Below are 24,713 nucleotides of genomic sequence, written 5' to 3'. Positions count from 1 at the left end.
GGGAGCTGGGGGCACTCCAGTGAGTGGGGTGCTGCCTCTGGGTCGCCCATGTATCTCCCTTCATGCTTCTCTGAGCCTCAGTTTCCCCATTCTGTAACATGGGGAGAAAAAAGTGCTGCCTCTCTCAGGAGGCTGCTGGGAGGATTTTAAGGGATGATCAGAGCTGGGCGTACCAATTCCTACTGATTAGTTTGACTCTGGAAAGTGCAGGGCGGAGGGGCGGAGTCTTGATTTGTGAGCTGTGGAGCCATGGAAGGTGCTGGAAGCCTGGCAGTGTACTGGCTCAGGCTGAGCTTCACGGAGGATGAACGGGGGAGTGAGCTGTAGGTTCGACTGAGGCTCCTCCACTCAATCCTCCTGTGTCCCTTCTCTCGCCTGAGTTCCTCAAGATCCTGAGAGCCTGGGGGCTGAGGTTCAAGGCCACACAGCCAGACCGACAGTGCCAGGGTTCAAACTCAGGTCCTGATCTTCCAAGCGGGGAGTTCTGCCTCCAAGTGATCAGCCTTGGGGTATAACCCCCATTTCGCAAACCTGTGACTACAAGGGTTTGCTGGCTGTCCAAAGAGTCCAGCCTGTCTTAATGACCCTCTGCCCTGTGTCCCTTCACAACCTCCTCCCCCACTACTTGCTCCTCCCACCAGGTCTAGGCTGGAACCCGCAGCCCAGCCTGCGCCGGTGCTCACCAGCTGCTGTGGCTTCTTCCCTCCCGGTGTTGTTTGGGTTTTAATTTTTGTGTTGCAGTTAGAAAATTACCCATAATTACAGCTTCTGAAAGGAAACGTCTCACGGCGCAGACCCTGCTCCCAGCTGTGGCCGCCTCCCACGCACGGCTGAGGAGGGGCTGCAGGGGTCTCCAGCCTGGATCCTGGCCCCTCCCCGAATCCCTCCCTTCCCCCGTCCCCCCCTCCCCATTAACGGGCTGCTTCCACCTGCTGTGGAGAGGAAAAAACATCATCGGGAAAACCCAAACTAGCCTTCCCAACGACTCAAGCAATATATTCATGGACCTCTACCGCTGTGTCTGCAGGGAGAGCAGATCCAGAGGGAGGCGGAGGCTGCCAACAGATGACTTAGGCATTATTTTATCATAACAGTGACAAGTCCAACCAAGGCTAGTGCAGAACCAGTAATCTGGAGGAGATGGCCACGGAAGGCAAGGAGTTGGGGGAGGGAGAGATGGAGGAGGAGGAGAAGAAGGGGAGGAGGAGGGAGGAGAAGGGAAAAGAGGGAGAGGAGGAGAAAGAGAAGGGCGAGTGGGGGAGAAGAAGGAGCAATGCGGCCAAAAGTCGAAGGAGGCCAGAACAGGCCAGGCCAAGAGCCAGAGAAAAGAGCGCTCCAGGAGGCAGGAACGGCCAGTGCAAAGGCCGAGAGGTGGGTCTGAAGAATGGAAGGGTTGGAAGGGAGTGAGGGGAGGGATGGCTCCTTCTGCAGGCAATCCCCCTAACCTACAAGCAGAGCCGACTTCGGACTCTCCCAGGCACCAACCCCGACGTTAAAGGGCTGGGGTTTGCGGGCGTCGGTGGTCCCAAGAGTCAGAGACCCAGCTCAGGGCTGCAGTCCCCGGCAGCCACACGGGGGCGACCGGGAGCCGGCAAAGGAGCTGCAGGTCTGGGGCCCAGCCTTAACCCTTAGCGCTCCTTGCTTACCGTCCCCCGCCCCCACACCGGCTCCTAAATCAATTCCCGGGCCTGTCAGGTCCTCCAGGGCCTCTTACCGGGTCAACCTCCCTGCCTCCTCCACGCCATCCCGATCTACCTGGCAGCCCCAAGGAGCTTCTTAAAATCCTGACGTAGATCCCGCCCCTCGCGGCTACACACCTTCCTATGGCTCCCTATTCCTTTTAAAACAAAGCCCAACCCGTCCCCACCAGGAATGGCCCGACCCGTTTCCTCCTTTCACCCCGCCCTCCTCGCTCTGCCTCCAACACTTTAATCGTGTGCCCACCTCAGGGCCTTTGCACTTGCCGTGACTACAATCTGAACATTCTTCTTCCAGATCTTTCGGATCCACCCCCTCCCCTTATTAAATATACATATATATATATGTTTTTGCAAGGCGTGCGTTCTGGTTGGTTGTGCACGCGGCTCAGCTCCCCGGACGCCGCATGGGGGCTAGAGCTTGCTCTTCTCCGACTTTTCCGCCGGCGCCGAGGCAGTGTTTTGGAGATCCGTCCCTGTTGCCATGAGAACCGCGCTAGTCTCTCCCGCCGGCCGCGCTACACCCTCTGCAGCTAGCCCCGCCACGGGCGCCTCCGCCTCCCAGCCTCCCTCCCTACGCCTTCCGCCCCTGCGGTCGCCCCGTCCTCTTCACCGGGGTCCCCTCCCTCTGCCCATCACGTGGAACTCCCTGAAATTATCCTACTGTTCGCCAGCTTTTGACTGTCCGCCTTTCCCATCAGACCCTCTGCTCCACAAGCAGTAGCAACGTGTCCCGACTGGGTCCACAGAGCCCGGCACACAGGAGGCACTCAATAAATATTTGTGGGGAGGATGAAGACTCACATCGACTCAAGGAACCGGAGCTCAGAGAGGGCCATGGGCCCGCCCAGGGCACACAGAATTCTGGGGAGCAACAGAGCATTAGGAGATAAATGGGGGCGCCTGGGGTGGTGGTGGGAGCGTCCGTGGGAATCACAGCTGTCACCAGTACACTGTGTGGCTTGGGTGAGTCACACCCTCTCTGTGCCTGGCCGGGAGTAGTTGTTGGAGAGCGGTGATGGGAACAGGTATTACGATGAGGGTGTCCTTGACGCCCACGTTCACCGGTGGCCCCCGGGTCATTGGGCAGTCCCCATCTCGACGTCCGACTGAAGCTGGCCTGCCGCGCCCCCATTAGTGAGCAGAGCGGGCCCCTCCTCCGCGCCGGCCCGGGGCCCGGGAGGTCCGCGGGAGAGGAAGTTGGGGGAGGGGACGACCTGCTGGACAGGAAGTGGGAAGGGTTGGCGTGTCCCCCCTCCCCCCTGGCCGTAGCCCCTCGGGATGGAGGCGGGGCTGGGGCCGGCCTGGCCCTTCCCTTCCTCTTCGCCTGTCTGGAACCGCAGCGGTTCAAGACTTCCCGCCCGGCAGAAGACCTGGGTGGGGAGGAGGCCGTTGGAGGCATAATGGGGGGTCGGCCGGCAGCGGGAGGGACGCTCCGATCATCACATAACACACGACACAGGAAATGTGAGCGCACAGCCACACCACACACGTCCCAGGGAGACAGCAATCCACCCATTCGGGGAGGCACGCACACTAGTGCACAAAACCTGACGCAGCGTCACTCGGCCCCGCACGGCCGCCGCGGACACATAACCACTGTCGCAGAGCCAGGGACAGTTGCCCAGACAGCGACTGGGTGCCTGCCAACCCCCCACGCACAACGACGCACACGTGCACTCACACAGGAACCGCGTGTTTACACACACACTTGTGGTCGTAAAAAGAAAGAAAAACAAAAAAACCTATGGCAAACGTTCACGGAAGCATCTAGACCTAGAGTCACAACTGGACCGCCTCCCGCCACCTAGCCCACGCACGTCCGGCGCACACTGCCCACAGGTACCTTGGCACACAGGCCTCCGCCCCCACCCCAGACACCCCTGCCCTGCGGGTGTCCTTGCCTCGGTGTCGGCCTCCACCTCTGCACACCTCCTGGGGGGAGAAGAAGGGCCCTAGGAGGGAGAATGGGGTGCCCACTGCCTGCACCCCTGACTCCTGCAAAGGTGCTATTAAAGTTGGAATATTTACAGCTGGCAGCACAGGCTGAGAGGCGGAGCCAGCGGGAATGACCCAGTCAGTCAAGTCACCCAGCACCTACAATTGACACGGAAGTGTGACTGTGGGGCAGTGCAGGGTAGCTCCCAGGGTGTGGCCTGGGTACCCCAGGAGCTTCTTGTCTGTGTGGTGTCTTTGTGCTGCATGTATCTGTGTTGTGTGACTGTGTGTTGCGTGTGACTGAGCCATCTGTGGTTCGGTGAGACCCCAGGTCCCTGTGTGGAGCCCTCGGGAGGCTGCGACGGTGTGCCCCAGGGTGACAGCAAGTAGCTGCGTGGGCTCTTTCCACAGCTGTTGGAAGCTATGGCACAGCGGTGCCGATGCTTGTCTCTGGGCGGCTGTGTGCGTATGTGAGCGTCGAGTGTGTTTCAATGTTCTGTAACAGCCACTATTTGAGCTGTATATACCTACGTGTATGACAGTGTATCCCTGGGCATACTGTGTGTGTGGCGGTTCCCACCCGTGCTGGGCGTGGGTAGCTCTGCGGGGCGATACACCCAGTATAACTGCCTGTAGCTTTAGGGGGCTATCAGTAGTTGTTCCAGTAGCTATAGAGACTTCAGTGTGCAGTCCTGTGTCGGAGAATGTAGCCGCAACTAAGTGTGTGGCTGTGTTCTTGGGTGTACAATTTGGGTGTATCTGGAAAGTGTGTGTGTAGCCGTGATCAGCTGTGTCCCGCTGTGTGTCCCCGTGTGGCTGTCCCCAGTCGCACCGAGTATGTGTATCCCCGCGCCCCCTCCCCCCGCAGCGGGCACTGCGCGTGCGCGCCCGGCCCACGGTCTCGGCGGCAGGACCCACCCGCGCTCACGCCATCGCCCCTTTAAGAGCGGCGCCCGCGGGCGACGGGGAGGCGGCGGGCGGGGGCGCGCGCGGCGGGAGGAGGGGGCGCGCGCTTCCCGGAACAGCCCGCGCTGAGGGAAGAGAGGAAGAAAATAAAACCCGCGGCCGGAGCCAAAGCTGGAGCTGCCGCCGCCGCCGTCTCAGCCGTCTGGAGCTCCCCCGCGCGGACGATGCCCGCGATGCCCGCGCGGGGCTCGGGGCGGTGAGGCCCGGGGCGCGGGGTAGCTATGGCGACCGGGAGCGCGGCCCGCGGCGCCGCCTGACAGGTGTGGGGCCCCGGCGGCGGCACGGAGCAGCATGTACGCCAAGGGGGGCAAGGGCTCGGCCGTGCCCTCCGACAGCCAGGCACGAGAGAAGTGAGTCGGTGGTCCGGGACCGTGGTTACGGGGGCGGGGCTCGGTGGCCGCGCCGCTTCCGTGGCCCTAACGCCGGCGGGCACCGCGTGGGGCACGTGGGTGCGGGGCAGGAGCGAGATTTAAGGGGCGCGCGAGACCGGAGGGGCTGGAGGGTCGCGAGCTACTGGGGAGCTCGCTAGACCCAAGGGGCGTGAGGGGCTTAAGGGGTCGCGAGATTTGAGGGGACGCGCGAGATTCGAGAGGTCGTGAGAGTAGAAGGGACCCCGGAGACCCGAGGGGGGCGAGATTGCGGGGGCGCGCGAGATTCGAGCGGGACTAGAGGGTCGCGAGACCTTCCCGACGGTTAAGCCTTGGGTGTGGGAGGTTGCGAACGCGTGTGCGCGCGGAGTCGCCATTCGTGCCGCTTCCCCCATCCTCTGGGGAAGTTTCCCGGACAGGCGAGACTGGCCGCTCTGGGCGCCTCCCCCCTCCCCCGCTGCTTACCGAAAGCTTGAGAGACGCGAGATGGGCTTGAGGGGCGCCGGCTCCACCCCTGAAAGGCCACCTGTCCAGCCGGGCCTGGGGCAGCTGGGTGGGGCCCTTGGGGAAGCTGCAGGATCACAGTCCTGGGGCCCCCACTTGTTCTGGGCATGGCGCTGGGCCGTGGGTAGCAGATGGTCTCAGGCTGGTAGAGGGGCAGGTTCCTAACTCCCAGACTCTGCAGTGAGGGGCGGAGGGCGCTCAGAGCTTCTTGGGGTGGGGAGGAAGCTGAGCTGTTGTGCTTGTTTCCTGGCCCTGCCACTTACCTGCCCTGTGGCTTTGGGTGAGGGAGCACTCCCTCTTAGGCTTATTTTCCTATCCTGAGAAATGCAGACATAATAACAGTGCTGTCTCTTAGGTTTGGGGAGTGTTTGAAAGGTGCTAGGACGTGTGACTGTCGCACAGCAAGGGCACCCAACAGTTTGCGATATTGTTAAAGTGCCAGGGAAAAGAGAAGGCTTCTGATGTCTGATGGCCAATGGCTGATTTGCAGGATCCTAGAAGTCAAGCCACCTAGGGCGGGAAACCAGCTGCTGGAGCAGTTAGGAGGCTGAGTTATTGGGGAGAGGTCCCATGATGACTCTCTTTGAGGGCCAGAGCGGGAGTGAGGACTTGAACGTCAGGGCAGTGAAAAGGAGCCCTGAATATGGGCTGTCTCCTGTCTTTTCTTCCTGGACTGACATTGGGACACCGCCTCTCCCCCCAACCCAAGGATGAGTGTCCATTCTGTACCCAGCCTCGGGGTCATTTTGGAGAAGAGATTCTTCTGGCCAGGAGATGCTAGACAGATGATTGCCCTTCCAGACCTCTCTTGTCTGCACAGTTATGAGGTTGGGGTCCATTTCCAAGCACCATTAAGCAGGAAGACTTTTTGAAACTGGCACCTGGCTCCTGCCCAGGTTGGAAGCAGGGGGGGTGTAGCCACCCCACTCCTGGGGATCTTGGCACATCTCCAGCCATCCTTGTACCCTGGCTTCTGGGCTCTGGGGGCTACCACTCCCCCAGTGGGAATCGTTCACTTGTTCAGACATGTGCTGGGCTGGGTCTTGGGGTGTAGTGGTTGGGAAGCCAGGCCCTGGCCCTGAAGAAGCCCACATCCTAGCTAGGAGGCAAGTGAGTTACTCAGCAAGCCGATGGAAGGATCTGGAGCTATGCTCTGAGAAAAGCAAAATGGGAAAGTGGGCGGTAGTGAACTGTGAGGAGGTGTGTCAGGTGTGCAGAGACCTGGAGGAAGAGCTGATGGCTGAGGGCACAGCAAGTGCAAAGGCCCTAGGGCGAGGCCAGGCCAAAGAGCTGGGGCTGGTGCCCAGGGTGGGGATGTGCTGTGTGGGCCAGAGGGGCTTGTGTTCCAAAGTACACTCCAGCTCCTTTGTGGAGTGGGGCTTACTGGGGGTCGCGTGAGGGTAGAGGGCCAGGAGACCTGGGGGAGGCAGGCACAGTTATCTGGGAGAGAGCTAATGGTGGCAGCTTAGGGGGTGGCCGTGGAGATAAGCGAAGGGAGGAAATAGGTTTGAGCTGGGGTCATGGTGTTTGGAGTGCGTTTCAATCCCACTAGACAGTCCAGGAGAGATTTTGAGTCTTTGAACCGGGCCTCGGCTCTTGGCTAGGGGAAGAAGAAGGGGTTATCTGACTTCTTGGCCAGAGCCATCCTGCGCTCATCCATTTCTTGTCGAGAGGGTCCTGTGGCAGCGTTGGCTTGGAGGCGAGGTTCTGCCGCTAAAGAAAGTTTGGAAAACACCAGATGGTGGCATCCACTTCACTGACGGGGATGCCAGGCCCTGGAGAGGAAGGACCCTGCTGAAGACTCAGGTTCTGGGGCACAGGAGAGCTCTCAGATGCTTGGGACTGATACACTAGAGAGGCAGGCTGGTTGCTCTGAGCCTCAGTTTCCCCTCTGAAACACGGACAGCCGGCCTTGCAGGATTCTGACGAGGACTGGGGGAGAGGCTGCAGATAGAGCACCCCTCACAGGCATTCACCAATCACGCCACTTCCTGTCTCTGGGCCTTGGTTTCCTCCTCCGTGAAATGGGGTGAAGGGGGTTCCACTGCTCGACTCTCCAGGACTGTTTTTTCCTCCCTGATCTCACCCTCCTGACTCCTCCTGCCCTTCCTCTTTTTCCTTCTTGGGCCCCTGTCCTGAGCCCCCTCTGGCTCCCCATCTCAGCACTAGGTGTGGGCTAGCCTGTCCCAGAAATGGACTTAGTGCCTGCTTGGTGCACAGATGGTGGGTCCCTGCTCTTGGGGGCTCACAGCAAACCGTGGTGACTGCTGGGTCCAGGGAATACAAGGAAGGGATGGCAGGGTGGGCGAGAGGGAGGCTGGGGTCTGAGTGGGCTGCCTGCAGGAAGACACAGCCTCTCCTTGTGTAAATGATGAACACTCCAACCTACAGGGAAACCCCGAGATCACTTCCTACCCAGAACTAACTAGCGCTTGCATTCGGTCACTGGTTTCAGGTCTCTTTAAATAAGATGAAGGTGACAGGGACAGTTGAAGGCCCCTGTGTCCCCTTTGCATCCCTTCCCCCTTCCAGCCCCAGAGGCTGTGCTGTCCTAAGTTGAGGGGAGAGATCTAAATGTTTGCATCGTGTGTGTACATCCTTGAACACTTTAAGTGCTGCCACGTGGGTTGAGAATAGTTCCGTAAGTGATGGTCACTGTCAATGTCACTGGGCGTCTTGTGTTTTTCTCCCAGGATTAGTTTTGTTTTTGTTTTTTTTTAAGATTTATTTAGTACTTATTTATTTTTGACTGCGTCAGGTCTTAGTTGTGGCACACGGGATCTTCGTTGAGGCATGCAGATTATTTTGTTGCGGCACGCGGGCTTCTCTTTAGTTGTGGCAGCGGGTTTTCTCTCTGTAATTGTGGCGCGTGGGCTCCAGGGCGTGTGGGCTCTGTAGGTTGCAGCACGCGGGCTCTCGTTGAGGCGCGTGAGCTCAGTAGTTGTGGCACACGTGCCTAGTTGCCCAGCAGCATGTGGGATCTTAGTTCCCTGACCAAGGACGGAACCCGCGTCCCCTGCATTGGAAGGCGTATTCTCTATCACTGGACCACCAGGAAAGTCCCCAGGGTTAGTTCTGATATGGGCACATCACCTCAGGTAGTTTGTTCATTATCCCAGCAGGCAAGGGACTCACCATGTGTCTGTCCCATCCCTAGCTGGGCTTCCAGGTGCCCATGCCCATGGGCATCCTTGTTGGAGGGGGGTGCATGGGTAAGAGGTTCTTGAGAAAGGAGCCCCCAAACTGAGTCCTGGAGGCTGAGCAGAGCCCGTGGACACAGGGGAGCTTTCTGGGAAGGTCTTGAGGCAGTATCTGGGGGGCAAATGCTGGGATGGAATTTGTTAGTGGGGGCGGTTACTTTGGCTGCTGGGTAGGAGAAAGGCTGTAAGGGGCAAATGTGGAGGCTGCCAGGAGGCCGGTGAGGAGGGTGGCCACCACCCTGGCTCTTAAGAGCTGAAGGCCTGGCCATGAGGGTGGCAGAGGGGAGGGAGGAAATGTGTAGGCTGGAGAGTCCCTTAGGGGCATCGGTGGGACCTGGTGATGGATTAGATGGGGGTGAGGGAGTGACACAAGGCCTTGAGTAGAGAGGGCTTCTCCCAGCCCCCAGCAGTATGTGCCTCCAGGGGCTTTAAAGGGGAGGGGGAGCCTGGCAGGGAGCACCTCTTACCTTAATTCTTGGTTATTATGGTAATTCTTGATGATGAAGGTAGTACTGCTGTGTTTTAGTCCAGGAGGCTCCAGTACCCCATTCTGTCACCACTTCCGTGTGCAAGCTGCAGCTTCTCCCCATGAGCACTCCAGGTCTGGGCACCCTGTATCCTCCAGGTCACCGTTCCTTCTGGAGCGAGGGCCCCCGGTGCACCCCACACTCCCTCCCATCTCCTGCCCTCTTGCATCGGGAGCCCCTCTGATGGGTGGGCTCTTCATTCTGCAGGTCATTTGCTGACCAGGGCTGGGGTGGGGCCAGGATTTGGATCCAGAGCCCAGGCCCTTTCCCACAACCCATCTCAGGGCCTAGACAGTGACCTGCAAGCCATAAGCCCTCCCTGAGTGGTGGGCCCTGGAGGTCCTGAAACAACCTGACCAGATGTCCAGGCTTCAAAAGTTTTCAATGAAAACAAAGAAAGCTGCTCACAGTTCTCTGAGACTTGATCTTGATAAAAATTAAAGTACCAGCATATAAGAGAAATCAAGCAAAACTGAAAACCTTCTCTGGCTTCTCTTTGCTCTTGGGATAAAACCCCAAATTCTTAACATCAGAATAGTAAGTAAGTGCTGACCTTCATAGTGCCTACTGGACATCCCGGGAGCGAGGGGGTTCAGGGTTGGTTGGTTCATTCATTGGGGTGTCTGGGGGCCCAGGATGCCCAGCGCTGTGTAAGCTCAGGAGTGAGACGAGGTCCCCGCCCTCCCAAAGCTATATCCAGTGGGGGCTGCAGGCAGTAAGCAGAGGGCCTTGTGTCAAATGGAGATAAATATGATGGGGGGCAGGTGGAGAATGGAGCAGGGCTGCCGTTAGAAGTGATAGGGAAGCCTCTGCCCCGTGACTTTGGAGCCATGAGGGTCTCTAGCAGAAGCGTCTCAGGCAGGGAAATGGCCTGTGCAAAGGCCCTGGGGTGGAGAGGTAGAGAGTGGCCAACGTGTATGGGAGGCACTGAAGGGTCTGAGTGAGGAGTGCTGGTGGGGAGGGGAGGAAGCAGCCCCTAGAGGGGCCCTGTTGAAATCCAGGTAAGTGATAGTGGTGGCCTGGACCAAGTGTGTGCTGAGGAAGGCAGGGAGAAGGCTCAGAATCAGGAGAGAGAGTGCTTTTTCCTTAAGTTTTTCCCCTAAATTCAATAAATGTAGTGATCTCTGGGGGACAGCTAGGTGGATCTTCACACTTGCGCCACACCTATGTGAGTCAAGACCACCCAGGTCAGGGAACAGGAGGGGAAGGAGAGGAAGAAGCTGGGGTGGGGCTGGGCCTTTAAGATGTCAAGTGGACGGCAGACCCTGAGTTCACGGGGAAGGCCAGGCTGGAGGAACCCTGTGGGCAGCTGCACCACGTCAGTCATCAACATCAAAGCAGGAGGGGAGGCCACCCAGGGAGAAGAGAGGAGAGCTGGGGCAGGGCCGGAGGAGGGAGGAGAGCAGGCAGTGGTGGGCTCCGGGACCTGCATCCTGGGTCCGATGCCACCCCTGGCCAGTGGAGGGTGAGAGGTGATGGAGAGGGACCCGATGGGCTGGCAGCATAGAGCCCTTGGTGGCCTTAGTGGGAGCCAACATGTTCTTCAGGAGGCTCCCTGAACCCTGAGGAGAGGCTTCTGCTCTTGGTGGAGGTGGGGCCAGACTGCAGCCCCCCATGTGCTCCCCCTGCCCTGCTGCGCTTCCCTTCTGGGCAGCCTACCTGGATCCCCCCTCTCTGTCTTGCTCCCTGTCTCTGGGGACCTCATTCCCTGCACCGTTCCCCAAGGTGGCAGGGGGCCAGCTGGATCTCTTCAAACCTATTTGCCTGGAGGGTCGGTTGGTGAGCAGGCTGGGGCTGCTCAGGTCTCCTCCGGCCCCATTGACTTTTCATGTTCATTTCTTCACTGATGGACTCAGGCCTGGTAGATGCAGTCCACTCGTGAAGGCTCAGGAAACCTCTAGAAAGGGAGTGGGGGGTCCCAGGAGTGAGTTGGACAGGTAAGCCTGGAGGCTGGGGGGTGAGGAAGACTACTGGGCTGGAGAAGGGTGGATGCTGCCGCGGTGCGATGTTGCAACCTGGGGGCGCCCGGGCTGGAGGCGCTGCTGAGAGGGGTGTGATGATGAGGCAGGAACCTTGGCCAGTCTTGGGGGAGACCCATGCTCAGAACTATGTGAGCCCCACAAATCCTACCCCTCTGTGACCTGTTTCTGTCCCTCCGGTGGCTGTCACAGCTCGCGTGGTGTAATGTGAGCTCTGGACATACCTTGCCCTGGTTCAGCTGCCCACCCGGACTCCCTAATGTCCCCCCTTGTACTCCTGTAGCACACACTACCTTCCACCCCACCAGATGACTTACCTCCTCCTTTGTATTTTTGCTCCTCCGTCTCTCCCCGTGAGCAGGTAGCCTCCAGGGAGACAGGGGTCTGTTGTGTTCACTGCTCAAGGAGGTGAATGTTTGTTGAATGAATGACTGAAAGGACGGATGGATGGATGAAGGAAGGAAAAGAGGGTCCAGGGCAAGGGCAGAAGCCTTGGGGTGGGGCCTGGGACAGAAGGGCTAGAACTGCCTTGGTGAGGTCTGAGCTGGAACTGGGGGTGGGGGTGCTCTGCAGAGGGGGCTGGGATGTGAGGATTGAGCAGCCTGGCTGGGAAGGGTGAGAGAAAGCAGGAGCATGAGTCAAAGCAAGGTTATTTCAGGATGGGGCCATCAGCCAGGGGAGGGAGGCCAGCTGAGCGGGGAGGCATCTGGAAGGGCCTACAGCTTTCACCGGAGCAGCCTCAGGCTGGCCCTTGGGGAGCCCCCGGTCTCAGATCCAGACTCCCCTCGGTCCACCTGGGGCCTGGCTGGGTAGTAGGAAGACCCTGGAGGTGCCCGGAGGGGCCGGTACTGGTAGAGTGGGGGCTGGGGAATGGGTGACCCTAGCGGGTGGGGAATTGTCCCTCTGCTGGCGGGTGTGGAAGACGGATTGGGGTGTGGTGGAGGCCAAGGATGGAAAGGCCTGGAAGGCAATGTGGATGGTCCGGCCTCCCTGTGTGGGCCAATGGATGGTGTTGCTGGTTGGAGCGTGGCCTGTGCTCTTGGGGTGGGCAGTGGCCGAGTTGGTGTGTCCAGGGGTACTGGGCACTGTGGGCATTTGGACAGGGCGGTGCCGTGGCAGCTGAGTGGCACTGCTGGCCCTACCTCCCATTTCCCCAGACTCCCCCTTGGGGGGCTGGTATGGATATGTCATAGCCACCACTGGTGGATGGGAACTGATCCTGAGGAAAAGGATGGGGTCTAGGGAAACCTGGAGGAGGAAGACCTCGGGTCAGAGAGCCCCTTTTCTTCCTTGGCAGGTGAGGCTGGGAGTGAGTTAGGCGCTGGGCCCTGGCCACATGGCCCAGGGTGCCTGCTGGGAGACCCCACCCAGAGCACAAACTAGAGTGAAGCCCAGGAGCCATTTCTCCAAGGAGAGGAACTCCCTGGGGCCAAGGCTGCTATAAGGTCTCAGCATTGGCAGGATGGGGCCAGGACTTGGTCCATCAGGGGGGTGTTGAACTGAGCAGAATTTGGCCTGGAGGTGGGGGGCTGGGGACTGCTAGGAGTGCTGCCTAGAGGAGGGGCCTGCAGGCTGTGTGTTGATGGATGTGTAGGAGTTGGCCAGGCTGAGCAACTGGTGAGGAGGCCATCTCTTCTGAGGGGTGGGGGAGGTGGGGCGAGGGGGAGACCAGCAGAGGGAGGTGAGTGAGGCTGGTAGTAGGTGGTAGGTACAATGAGGGGCTCACTGTGGGCCCCTGCCCTTCTCCACCTTCCCACCAGAGGGCAGGTGCCGCACCTTAAAACCCCTCCCAGGGACCCTCCGGGCAGAGCTTTGGGTCTGCCTGGACCTCCTGAGAGCCTGAGCCGGCCCCCACCCCTCCCGCCTGCAGGTTGGCGCTGTACGTGTATGAGTACCTGCTGCACGTTGGTGCCCAGAAGTCAGCCCAGACCTTTCTGTCCGAGGTAAGCTGGCCTGGCCAGGCAGGGCCCCCACAGCCAGCCCCTTCCTTGGCACCCACATCCTGGGGTCCTCCCTAACCCATTTTTATCAGGTCTCCGTGGTGGGGTTGGGTTGTGCCCTGGGAACTGAGGGCTGCGGAGCGGCGGGGCTGGCATCCTGGTATCTGCCCATCCATCTGAGGATCTGCCTCCCGCCCCTCTGTCCCTGTCCTCACCAAGCTGTCCCCCTCCTGGCTCCCTTGCTCTGATCTGCTGGTTTCCTGCCCCGGTGTTTCCTGGGCCCCGGGCTTGGGTTGGGGCTGCCTCTTGGGAGGGGAAGGGGTCAGACAGGGCCAGGCCGTTAGCCCTCACCTTCCTTCCCTCTCCCCTGCAGATCCGATGGGAGAAGAACATTACGCTGGGGGAGCCCCCGGGCTTCCTGCATTCCTGGTGGTGGTGCGCGCAAGGCTGGTGTGGGTGGGACATGGGGGGGGCTGGGGGGGGGCGTGGGGAAACCATCGTCCCCCCCTGCCGCCCACAGCGTGTTCTGGGACTTGTACTGTGCAGCGCCCGACCGCAGAGAGGCGTGCGAGCACTCGAGTGAAGCCAAGGCCTTCCAGGACTACGTGAGTCCCCGCCCCAGGGGCTGGGACCAGGGCTCACGGGTGTGGGCAGGGTCCTGTGGCCTTGGGGGGCTGCATGGCCGGAAGCTGGCTCAGGTGGGCTAGTGGGCCAGGCTGTGAGGTTTGACCCGAGATCATGGCTTCTGTGGGGTTCCTCTGTCCCCCACTGCACCCAACTCCTGACGGTCCCCATGAGCCCCACACCCTCCCGAGGCCAGCCCCTCCTTTGCTCCCCCTCACGTGAACCCCATGTGGAACCAGGTAGACAGTACCACAGCTCCTGCCTCCCTAGCTCCGTGTATGTGGGGCCGGACAGGTGGCCACCACTGCTTGTCCCCTCCCACCCCAGCCTTTCCAAGCCTTCTGGGGTGGGGGCCCAGGCAGGGGTGCTGGGGGACGGCTAACTGCCTGTGCACCCTGGAGCAGGAGAGGCCGAGCACTTGGCAGATCTCCCAACCTTGCTCTGCGACTGGGGCTGCTGACTTCACGTCTTTGGCCTCAGTTTCATACAAGTTGAGTGGGGGTCAGAGGCCTGTCCCGAGAGGTGGGTGGGTAACGTGAGGGTGCGGGCGGCACCTTGTTGTCATGGGGAGATGGTAGCCCCCTGCCTTTAACTTCTTCACCCTGGCCTGTGGGGATTGGCCACCTGGCCCCTGAGAGAGGTTCCCCCTGCCCTCCCCCCTCCCTTGCAACCACTCTTCCTGCAGTGGGCGCCTTCATATCCTGAGCCCTCTGCTCTGCTGTGCCCCTCAGGGCCTGGCTGTTCCCCGCCCTCTGCGGTTAGTCTGGGTCCCACACCACGCACGGCCTCGCCAACAGAGAGGCCCCCCTGTGGAGGCGTGCAGGCCTCTGCAGGGCCAGGGTGCAGCCCGAGAAGGCTGGGGTTCACCATATCCCTGAAGACGCCCCATGCACGCTGTATGCGCATTTATGGGAGCCGAGGTCGCTGCTGTTCACCCCCATCAGGTCCCACTATTCATGTTGTGGTCCCGCCAGAACTGGGGTAACAGAAGTGTGTGTAGCTGTGTGCGTGCGTGACTCCGCGTGGGCCCAGCTCTCTCTCCCCAATGTAGCCCCCAGCTCCTCCCTTTGCCTCTCCTGGGCCCCTTGAGCTCTGTTTCCCCTCCCGGGCTGCGCAGCCCTCCCCTCTCCGCGCCTGCCTTCGTCCCCGCCCCGAGCCTGGCGCCTCCGGGGAGGGGAGAGCGCGGTCTCCCAGCGGAATGAGCGCGCTTCCTGGGGCGCGCTGCTGGTTACCATGGCAGCAGGGCGCGTCAGGGGAGGGGGGTGGCGCCCCGTCCCTGGGGTGACAGGGTCCCTGTGTCAGCAGACTGAAGCCAGCTACACGTTCTGCCCCACCTCCGCACTTACTGGAGGTGCGGTGAAGGGGCGTCCTGCCGCCTCTCCCTCGCAGTCGGGGCTCCCTCCTCCCGCCCTCCGCCCCCTGAGGGGGCTCAGTCAGAGCCTCCCGGCTGGGGGCCAACCTCGGCGTCTCCAGGAAACGCGAGCGCGCCCAGCCTGTTGTTATGGCAACGTAGGCCAGGCTGGCGCCTCTGGGGGTGGTTGATTGACTTGGGGGGTCCAGCTCAGGTCACCCGACCGGGAGGGTGGGCCCTACCCCCCACCCCCCAACCCTGGATTAACCCTTCAAGGCCTAGAGTTGGGGAGCCCCATCTTCTCCCCGCCCCCACACCTCACGGTCTGGAGCGGCAGCCACCCGCACCACCACCCTCCCCAACCAGGAAATGCTCTGGCGCCTGCTGCGGCTCAAAAGGGGGGCTGCGCTCCTGCCCTCCGTAAGGGTTGGGGAGGGGTGGACAGACCCAGGGCTCAGAGCTGTTTCCCTCCAGCCACTGAGGCCGGCGCCAGCGAGAGTAGCTGCTCTAAGCCATCGTGTTGTGTTTGTGGGAGAGGGTGAGGTGGAGGGCAGGGGTGACCCAGCATTTTGGAGAGGGGCTTAGAGCTTCGTCCCCCTCCATCCCCGGGGTCACTTGGGTTTTCAAAGATTTGTGCTGGGCCCTGCGAGTGCTCGCACTGGTACCCTCCCAACTTGGGCCTGGGTAGAAATCCATTAGAGGCTGACCTTTGAGAAGGAGCAAGAAGGGGGCAGGTGTCAGTCCACAAAGGGAAGGGTGTGACTCCAGGGGCCCTGCTCCGACCCAGACGAGGGGCCCCTTTCCCCACTTCTGTAGGGCAGGATGCACTGTGTGACCATGGGCTAAGTGCTTAACTCTTCGGAACCCAAGTGGCTGCAGTTCCACAAATTCCTGAGTGCCCCTGTGTGCTGGCTTGTGCCAGCTGCAGGGACAGCAGTGACCCAGACAGATCGGCCTCTTCCTTTTGGGGCCTGGAGGCAGAGGGGGAGGGCAGATGATACAGCCACAAGAGCCAAGGGGCCTTAAGAGAAGTGCTGTACTCAGTGCCTGCAGCGTCTTCCCCCTTCCCTCTCCTTTCGATGTGTCTCCTCTGCCCTAAAGACTAGGCCTCTATCTCCCCCTTTCCCCCTGCTCTGTGGGCCCCAAAGGCAGACAAGCCTGGGACTTGGAACCGACCAGAGGAAGTGGCCTGTCAGCCTGTCCCCCTGCCAACTCTGGGCCTGCCACCAGCATCTCCACCCTTGGCAGACATGGGAACTCCCCTCTCATGCACCCGGTCTTCTCCCCTCCTCCATCTGAGGAGAGGTTGGGGGCCTGGAGACCCCACTGCAGTGCTCTGCTCTTCCTTCCCCTCCTTCCTGGAGGAGGAGGAGGGGGAATGGTCTGTACAGTAGCTCCAAGGAGGAGCCCTCTGGGAGGGAGGTTCATCTTGAAGCTGTCTATTGATTTTTTTGTATGTTGATTTGAGGTGTCTTGGGGGCCCAGCTAAGCTGCATTGCCAGGCAGGAGGAATCAGGGCTGCTTGGCTTGGGCTGGGAGTGGGGGACTGTGCCCCCACCCATCTGAAGTTAGGTTCAGACCAAAACAACAAGCCTGTGCTAGAAGGATGTGGCACGCACTGGAGTCCTGGGTGGATGGCATTTTCAGACCCCCGGAATCCTCAGGGTGGGGACATAGGGGGCTGAGGTCCCTGATCACCTGAGCTGTGGGCTCAGCCAGGCTGGGCCCTGATCACCTCCAGGGTCACGGGTTCACCAAGGAGGCAGAGCCCTTGCCGAGGGCCACCCAGCACATCTGGTTGCTGAGCCAGGGTGGGGACAGGGGCCGCAGCTCTTCCCTCACCTAGAGCCGCCTCCTCCCCCCCCCCCCCCCCCCCCCCCCCCCCCCCCCCCCGCAAATTCTCCCGTGCCTGAGTAGTTGGATGGCTTGGGTTCCTTGTTCCGTGGGGCCAGCTGCTTGAGGAGAGAAGGAAACACTTGGACAGGAAGTGACCTGACTTGGCTCTTGCCATCTCCCCCACCCCTGCAGAGCGCTGCAGCGGCCCCCAGCCCGGTGATGGGGAGCATGGCTCCCAATGATGCAATGGCATCAGGCCCCATGGCACCCGGCTTCTTCCAGGTATAGCTGGGGCTGGGGCTCCCTGTCTCCTGACCCTGGGTGGGCTTGTGTGGGAGGGTGACAGGCAGGGGCAATGACGGGGTGGGTATGCCGCTGCGGGCCTCGATAGTGCTGGTGAGGGAGGGGCCATCTGGCCTGGGCCCCGCTGCGGGAGGGGGCGGGGTCTCTGCACTAGGCCTGCGCCTGTGTGTGTCGGGCCGCCTGGGGCCGCACAGCTTGGCTCGCCGAACCACGGGTCCTGCCCATGACCTCCCCCTTTGGGTCCACCTCACCCCCGCCACGTCCCGCAGATGGGGCTAGTTGGCCCACTCTCCTGCCTCCACGGTGTCCCCTCCCCTCCCTGGCCAGGCTCAGCAGAGCCACAGGAAACCGTGGAACTTCGGGTGACCTCGCTCCTCCCAACCTCGCTCCTCCCAACCCACCTGGTTCTGTCCTCCTAGGGCCCCCCCGGCTCCCAGCCTCCCGCCCGCAACCCCAACGCCCCCATGATGGGGCCTCAGGTTCCGGTAAGGACCTGTGGTGCCCCGCCCCCTCGAGCACGCACACCCCTCCCCCTGGCTCTTGGGCCCGTCCCACTGCGCTCCCACGCCCCCGGCGCGGCTGGCTGAGGTCTGCAGGCTGGTCTTGGAGGAGGGGGAGTATCCAGGCTGGGGGCCCGGGTGCGGCAGGAAGCGGGTAGCTTTGGGGGCTGAGTAGGTGGGGGGAGGTGCTGATCCCCGGCCCACCTCTTCCAGCCCTTCATGTCACCGCGGTTCCCAGGGGGCCCTCGGCCCACCCTGCGGATGCCGAGTCAGGTGAGAGACGGATGAGGGGAGGGGGGTCAGGAATTGGGCCGGGGTGGGGGCACCCACACTCAGTGCTGCCACTCCCCCTCCGCAGCCTCCCGTGGGCCTACCCGGTTCCCAGCCCCTCCTCCCTGGCGCCATGGACCCCTCCCCACGTGCTCAGGGTGAGTAGGGAAGCTCCCGCTGCTGTCCCCCGCCTCTCGTCAGGATCCCACAGCCAGTTCCCCGCCGCCCACCGTGCAGGAACACCCCCAACCACCAGCACAGCGCCTGTCCACACCGGGGAACGGCCGCGGCCTGAGCCCTCTTCCTTCTGCCCCCAGGTCATTCGAGCATGGGCCCGATGCAGAGGGTGACGCCTCCACGGGGCATGACCAGCGTTGGGCCCCAGGTAAGGGCTGGGCCCAGGCGACAGGGCAGCTTCAGGGGCTGCCCTCTCTCGGCTTGCCCTCTCACGGCCCCTTTACCTTCACAGAGCTACGGAAGTGGCATGCGGCCCCCACCCAACTCTCTTGCTGGCCCGGGTTTGCCCACCATGAACATGTAAGGCCCTCAGGAACCCCCGGGAGTGTGCCCATGCGGGTCACCACCCAGCTTCATGGGCTGGGTGTGCTGGGGCAGACCCCGAAGCCGCACAACAGCCCCGATACTGTTTACGCCACTGCTGGGTGGGGAAACTCAGGCTCAAAGACCAGTGAGTGATGGATGGGGTTGGGATTTGAAGGCTGGCCTGGCATCTGTGCTTGGTTATTTCTCGGCCAACATCTGCTGCTCTGAGGGCACGTGGGGCAGGCTGGGGGTGTCAGGGAGTGTGTGCTGGGGGGCTGTGTACTGCCTGGCTTAGACCCAGGGTCCACCACTGTCTGTTCTAGGGGACCCGGAGTGCGTGGCCCATGGGCCAGCCCCAGTGGCAACTCGGTGAGTGTCGGGATGGCGTTGGTGTGTGTGTGGGGGGGGGATTAGGAGTGTGCGAGTTGGTAGAGTGGGCGGACTGCTCACAGTTGCCCATCTCCCCAGATCCCCTACTCCTCCTCCTCCCCTGGCAGCTACACGGTGAGTGATGCCGAAGCTGGGACACCCGACCTGGGGGCAGCGGTTGTGGGGTGGCAGTTGGAGGGCTTTTCTCACCTTCTGTGTCTCCCTCTGTATGCAGGGACCCCCAGGAGGAGGTGGGCCCCCTGGAACACCCATCATGCCCAGCCCTGGAGGTACTACAGCCTGGGCGGGGCATAGGGAGGGGTGTGTTTGGGTGAGGCCCTCTCACACCCCACCCCCTCACGTGCTGCCTCAGACTCCACCAACTCCAGCGAGAACATGTACACCATCATGAACCCCATCGGGCCAGGCGCCGGCAGGGCTAATGTGAGCTGGGGCTTGCGGGGGTCGGGGTGGGGGCGGAGAGGTGGTGGCCCGAGGCCCAAGCTTCTCCTCTGCCTGCAGTTCCCGCTTGGCCCTGGTCCGGAGGCCCCCATGGCCGCCATGAGTGCGATGGAGCCTCACCATGTAAACGGATCCCTGGGTGAGTGGGCGGAGTCCCGGGACACACGGACACCCACACACACGCCCCCGCCCAGCTGCTTCGCGAGCCTCGTGCGCCCCCTGGCGGCCCCCTTCAGCCCCTCCGCCTCTGTGCTTAGCCGGCGTTGGGGGCGCGCCCCGAGCTTCTCTGGGCTCAGTGACTGGGGCTGGCAGCGCTGCGGGGAGGGTCCAGTAACTAAACCGGGAGGACGCCCGGCCGCCGGCACTGGCCCACCACCCCAGATCTGGGCCCTCCGCCTGGGACCCCCGGCGGTGCCCCAGTGGGCTGGGCCGAGGGAGGGGGCGCGGCCGCCGGGGAAGTTCGGGAAGAGGTCGGTGGAGCCGGCTTGGCGCGTCTGAGCCGCGTCACCGCCGTCTGTCGGTCCACAGGCTCGGGCGATCTGGACGGGTTGCCGAAGGTGAGGGGGCCGCGCTCCGGCGGGGGGCGGGGGGCGGGGCTGCGGGGTCGGCCCTCGTGGAGAGGCCTAGTCCTGGTTGGGCCGCGCGGCGGTTGGGGCCTGGCCCGCGGGGCGGGGTGTTCCGCTCTGACCGCGGCCGCCCCCAGAGCTCCCCCGGCGCCGTGGCCGGCCTGAGCAACACCCCGGGCACCCCGCGGGACGACGGCGAGATGGCGGCCGCCGGGACCTTCCTGCACCCGTTCCCGAGCGAAAGCGTAAGCGACTGCGTCGACTCCCCCCCCGCGGCGGCGTCGGGCCGGAGGGGCCTGGCGGGCAGACCCCGGCGGGGCGGCCGGGGGGCCAGAGCAAGACCGTGACCGCGGCGGGCCAGGTGGGGGGGCGGCCGCGGCACCCTTCCCTTCCTCCCGCCTTCCCCTCCCCAGGCCCGCCCTATCGCCCCGCCCCGCCCACATCCCACCCCAACCCTGGGACCCGCGGCCCAGGGCGGCCTCCCCACGCATCAACACCTGGTCCCTTTCCATCCCACGTCCACCCCGCCCTGTTCCCCCTTCCCCCCGGGGGCGGGTCCCAGCCTAGGCCGGAACTGAGCCGGCCCCCGCGCGCCACCCCCTCGTCTTTCCGCAGTACTCCCCCGGGATGACCATGAGCGTGTGATGGGGCCGCAGCCCCTTGCCCACTGCCGACCTCGGCTTCTGCCCAGCGCCCCTGCCCGGGGCCAAGGTCCAGGGGCTCGGGTGGTCTGCAGGGTGAGGGTCTGAGGTCACACCGCGGGCAACTGGACTCCCGGTCAAGGCTTGGATGGCTGGGAGACCCCGCGCGAAGGACTCATTCATTTTATAAAAAACGCAAGGACCTCAGAGACGTTCTTTCCTGTATGGGCCCTTCCCGCCATTTCTGTTTTGTCCAGGGGGCTCCTTGGGGGATTTCCTTTCCCCTGGAGAGCAGGGGTGGGCCCCAACAATAAACATAACTCGATTTTGGTTTTTGGCATCTGTTCTCGGGTTTCTTCACTTTGGCTTACAGCCACAGCCTGCTTAGCCTAACCTTCAAGGGTTGTGGTTAGGCAGAGTCCCCTCCCCCCGGGGGTTCTGGAAAGCCCCTGAGAGTTGGGACAGCAGTTTGGAAGGGCAGGTAGAAGTCCAGCTGGTGGAAAGGGAGATGTGGCTGGTATTGGGGGCCGTTAGGGTTAGGTCGCAGGCACCAAGAATCCACAGGTGTGGCTCATAGTGGCACTGGCTTTATTGTCTGTCAGAAGGGGGCCTGGAAGGGTTGCGTGCTGAGGAGCAATGGGGGCAGGAGTTACAGGGGAGCTGTATGGCCATGGCCTTAGGTGGTGGGCATCTGGGGTGCCTCAGCCTGTGAGTGCCCATAGGCGTCACCAGTACAGCCATTGGGGGCAGTTGGCGCTGATCCTTTCTTGCAAGGCACGGGGCAGGCGGTGGCCACATGCCCAACTTGCTTGAGGCCAGGGCGCTCCATCTTGTGCTCCAGAAGCATGTGGTTCTGCGGCGGGAGCCCCACGCAGGCCCTGAGAGATGGTCACGGCTCAGCGGGGCCAGACCCCAAGACTGCCCTGCAGTCCCTAGGCCCTGTGCACAGCCCCGCCAGTGGACATCTGGGCCATAGGTGGGGATCCCCAAGGTCGGGGCACACCTGAGGATATTCTCGATGCAGCTGCGCTGGCGGAAGAGCGCGTTGACCACTGGGCTGCCCGGTGGCGCAAGCGGCGCCTTGAAGAGGAAGCCAAGCAGCGACAGCACCGGGTGGAAGCTCTGCGGCTCCGGGTCGATGTCCGTGCAGAAGCTCACACGCTGGCACAGTTCAGTCAGCAGGGCCAGGTCCAGCATGATGGGCGCGGCCAGGAGTGAGTCCTGTGGGGCCAGCGGGTCAGGAGGTGGGCCGGGCTGGTGGGCAGCCCCACTCCTGCCCCCTCTTGCCCCACACCTCGCACGTGTTGTGCAGCACCAGCGTGTTGGTACCGCCCAGCATCAGCTCCGATGTGTACTCATCCAGGGCACGCTTGCTGTCACCCACGTATGGCACGTACTTGATGACCACCTGGGGGGCGGCACGAGGTCACACGGGTCCCTGCCCTTCTCTGTGGGGAGCACCAACCTACCCCGCCCCACCCCTACCCCTTGCCCCGCCTGCGCCCCACGCACGCAGTGGTCGGGCTCTTCGCCCGGCGAGTAGAGCACTGGGTTGCTGTGCACCATGTCGTCCACCACGCTGCTCTTCGACACCTCCTTGGAGCGGAACTGTGGCGGCGCCGACAGGTTCTGCCCGTCGTTGTTGCCCAGGTGGTTGTAGCTCACGATGGACATGGTCTGCGGGGGCAAGGAGACCCGCGGCAGCTGCAGGCCCCGCAGCACACAAGCCCACTCCTCGGGGTCCACGCCTCCCCCATAACGAGCTGAGCAGCCCCCCAGGCCCACACACCTTGAGGCCAGAGCCAATAAGGAAGTCCACGAGCACGGACTTGACCTTGGTCTGCCCCGACTTGAAGTCGTCTCCACCCACAAAGACACGGCGCTGCCATGCAAGCTCGAGGGCACCAGGCACCAGCGTGTTCTGTGGGGACCCATTGAGGAAGGCGCAGCCCTCCAAGATGCTGGCCACGGCAAAGAGGGTGGAGGGCGACACTTCCAGGCCCAGCTGCGGGCAGAAGTGAGCAGTCAGCACAGAGGAGTCCTTGGGGGCTGGCCCTGAGCCTACCCCACCCCTTGGGCGCGCTCACCTGGATGGTGCGCAGCAGGTTCTCAGCGGTGTCATTGAGGCCCGGGACCACTTCACAGAAGCGCTCCGTGTTCGCTGTCCACAGCACGATGACTTTGTCCAGCCCGGCGCTGGACCGGAAGTCGCGGATGTCCCTACGGATCTGCTCCAGCTGGGGGCGGGGGGATGGAGGGGGAGGAGGTTGTACAGGCTCCCCCGACCTCTGGAGGCCTGGGCCACTCAGTTCCCCAAGTGCAAAGTGGGACCTGGACCCTCGGGATGGAAGCATGGGGACAAAAGAGGGGTAACAGGTGGTGGGGAGGGAGGACAAGTGGCAGGGGTAATGGACGCGGGGTGGGACTGCACCTGCTGCGCGCGCGTGCCCGGGATTACGTTGTCGGCGCGCGCGCTCTGGTTAGCTGCGATGAACTCGGGGATGTAGACGGAGGGCCGCGGGCGCAGGGCCTCCATGTGCGGCCACAGTTGCTCCTGCAGCCCCCAATCCAGTACCTGCGCGCGCCGCATCGCCTCCGCCAGGTTCAGCGACGATATGTCCCAGCCTGGGGGGGACCCTCAAGCTCGGCCCGGCCCCAATCCTGGGCCCCTCTAGGCCTCGCCTCCCACACCACCCCCGACCCAGGGCCCCGCCCACCGTCGAACACGAGGTCGTCGGGTGCCACCATGGGCAGCAGCGAGCTGAAGGGCACGAACACCTCCTGGCCCTCGGCGTCCAGACCCAGGCTAACAGTGCCCGCCTGCGTCAGCGAGCCGTAGTAGTTGGCCTCCTGGGTTGGGGGGGGTGGGCAGAGGGGGCTGAGTGAAGAGTGGGCGTGGCGTGGGCCACGAGCTGGCCAGGACCCCTATCGGCACCCTCAAGCCCCGCCCTACTTTGGGGCACCTCCCCATGGCGCTCCAAGCCGGGGCGGAAGCCGCTCCGCTCCTGAGGTCCCACCCCGAAGCCCTCCCACACCTTAGGCTCCGCCCCCGCAAGACCCCTGAGGAGTTCCCCCCGCCCACCCGCGGAAGCCCCTCCCCGGAGTCAGCCCACAGCCAGAAACCCTGCCCACTGCGGGCCCACTCCTCCGTCGAGCCCCTCCCCCTCCGCATGGATTCCTGCGAAGCCTTCTCTCCGACCGAGCCTCGCCCGACCCCCCACCTTGCGGCCGGTGCGCGTGGGCCAGGACAGGCGCAGTCGGTTGGCCAGCACGGCAGCGGTCAGCGTGGAGCCGTTGTTCCCGCCCCAGCCGACGAGCATGACCCCGAGCCGGGGCACCTGCCGGGCGGTCCGGAAGGTGAAGCGCGTGGACGTGGGGTGCACCTGAGGGCGGGCAGCTCGGTGAGCCGCGGGGCCGCAGGCCCCTCCCGCCTCACTGCACGGCGCGAGTCGCAGAAGTTGGGCAGCTCCCGCTCCCTCCCGGCTCCCTGGTTCTCCCAGTCCCATGGCCCGCCCGGTCGGTCCCTCGCTTACCTTGAGGACGCCGCCCTCGCGGCTGACGCACGTCGTCCGGTACTCATACTGCGCCTCGATGGCCTCGGGGCTGTAGACCACGTCGGGGCTCTCGACCACGAACTCAGTTGCGGCCTCCATCGCGACGAGCTGGGGGCGCGGGGTTGCCAGGAGGTCAGAGGGGACCCGAGAACCGGCCGAGCCAAGCCGACTTCGGTCCCCGGGGAGCCTGCACCCCTCCTGGGGCGGCACTCACCGGCGCGGAGTCGGCTGGCACAGCGGGGGACAGCTAGGGCTCCGGGCGCGCGAACTCCAGAGAAAAGAGCCGCGGCCCCACCCCCGCCCCGCCCCTCGCTCCGCCCGCGCAGGGGAGGAGGGGCGCTCGCGGGGGGGAGGGCGCGCACCGGCTGTGGGGCTCGGGTTCGAGGCCCTTTTGCCCGGAGCTTCCGCGGCTATCTGGTCCCCGGCCCGGCAATCACGTGGGCCGCAGCCACCTCCCACCCCCACCCCCCGCCGCCCCGGCCCTAGCTCGGCGCGCGTGATTAACTTAGGGCCCGCGGCCGCTTATCCCCATTTTACAAAAGAGGACTTTAAGGCTGTAAGTGAGCGCCAGGCCC

The 24,713-nt window shown here is 63.1% G+C and overlaps 2 protein-coding genes across 3 annotated transcripts; one reads left to right on the top strand and one right to left on the bottom strand.

Moving 5' to 3' along the window:
• Positions 1-3,585: 3,585 nt before the first annotated feature.
• On the top strand, positions 3,586-20,914 carry SSBP4 (single stranded DNA binding protein 4). Its single transcript, XM_029216747.1, is given in 18 exon segments — positions 3,586-4,951; positions 13,050-13,122; positions 13,493-13,554; positions 13,640-13,724; positions 17,123-17,212; positions 17,947-18,006; positions 18,092-18,161; positions 18,321-18,388; positions 18,473-18,540; positions 18,870-18,915; positions 19,015-19,050; positions 19,151-19,205; positions 19,289-19,359; positions 19,438-19,516; positions 19,906-19,934; positions 20,081-20,204; positions 20,207-20,304; positions 20,559-20,914. Coding segments are annotated over 18 exon segments (1,203 nt in total). The 5' UTR covers positions 3,586-4,892; the 3' UTR covers positions 20,589-20,914.
• Positions 20,338-24,541, bottom strand: ISYNA1 (inositol-3-phosphate synthase 1). 2 transcript variants are annotated; one of them, XM_029216746.1, is made up of 11 exons: positions 24,353-24,540; positions 24,118-24,246; positions 23,806-23,967; positions 23,302-23,434; positions 23,016-23,209; positions 22,672-22,821; positions 22,374-22,589; positions 22,097-22,261; positions 21,879-21,992; positions 21,588-21,805; positions 21,156-21,462 (listed from the first exon to the last, which is right to left on the bottom strand). In XM_029216746.1, the coding sequence occupies exons 2-11, from the start codon at positions 24,235-24,237 to the stop codon at positions 21,261-21,263; spliced, it is 1,674 nt and encodes a 557-aa protein (XP_029072579.1). In that variant the 5' UTR covers positions 24,238-24,246; positions 24,353-24,540; the 3' UTR covers positions 21,156-21,260. The 2 variants fall into 2 exon arrangements, with proteins under 2 accessions (XP_029072577.1, XP_029072579.1); XM_029216744.1 differs by having other exon boundaries at positions 20,338-21,805; positions 24,353-24,541.
• Positions 24,542-24,713: the final 172 nt, after the last annotated feature.

Source organism: Monodon monoceros, unplaced genomic scaffold, assembly GCF_005190385.1.
Source record: "Monodon monoceros isolate NGI ecotype Baffin Bay Population unplaced genomic scaffold, NGI_Narwhal_1 Super_Scaffold_12, whole genome shotgun sequence".
NCBI classification, from domain to species: domain Eukaryota; kingdom Metazoa; phylum Chordata; class Mammalia; order Artiodactyla; family Monodontidae; genus Monodon; species Monodon monoceros.
The sequence above is the reverse complement of the archived record's forward strand: the minus strand, read 5'-3'. Positions and strand labels throughout refer to the sequence as shown.

Excerpts from the sequence above, each read along its gene's own strand:
- ISYNA1 (XM_029216744.1), bottom strand. The coding sequence starts at position 24,237 with ATGGAGGCCGCAACTGAGTTCGTGGTCGAGAGCCCCGACGTGGTCTAC. Across the intron at positions 23,968-24,117 it reads GCGAGGGCGGCGTCCTCAAG|GTGCACCCCACGTCCACGCG; the intron begins GTAAGCGAGGGA and ends GCCCGCCCTCAG. Across the intron at positions 23,435-23,805 it reads CCACGCGCACCGGCCGCAAG|GAGGCCAACTACTACGGCTC; the intron begins GTGGGGGGTCGG and ends CCCCCAACCCAG.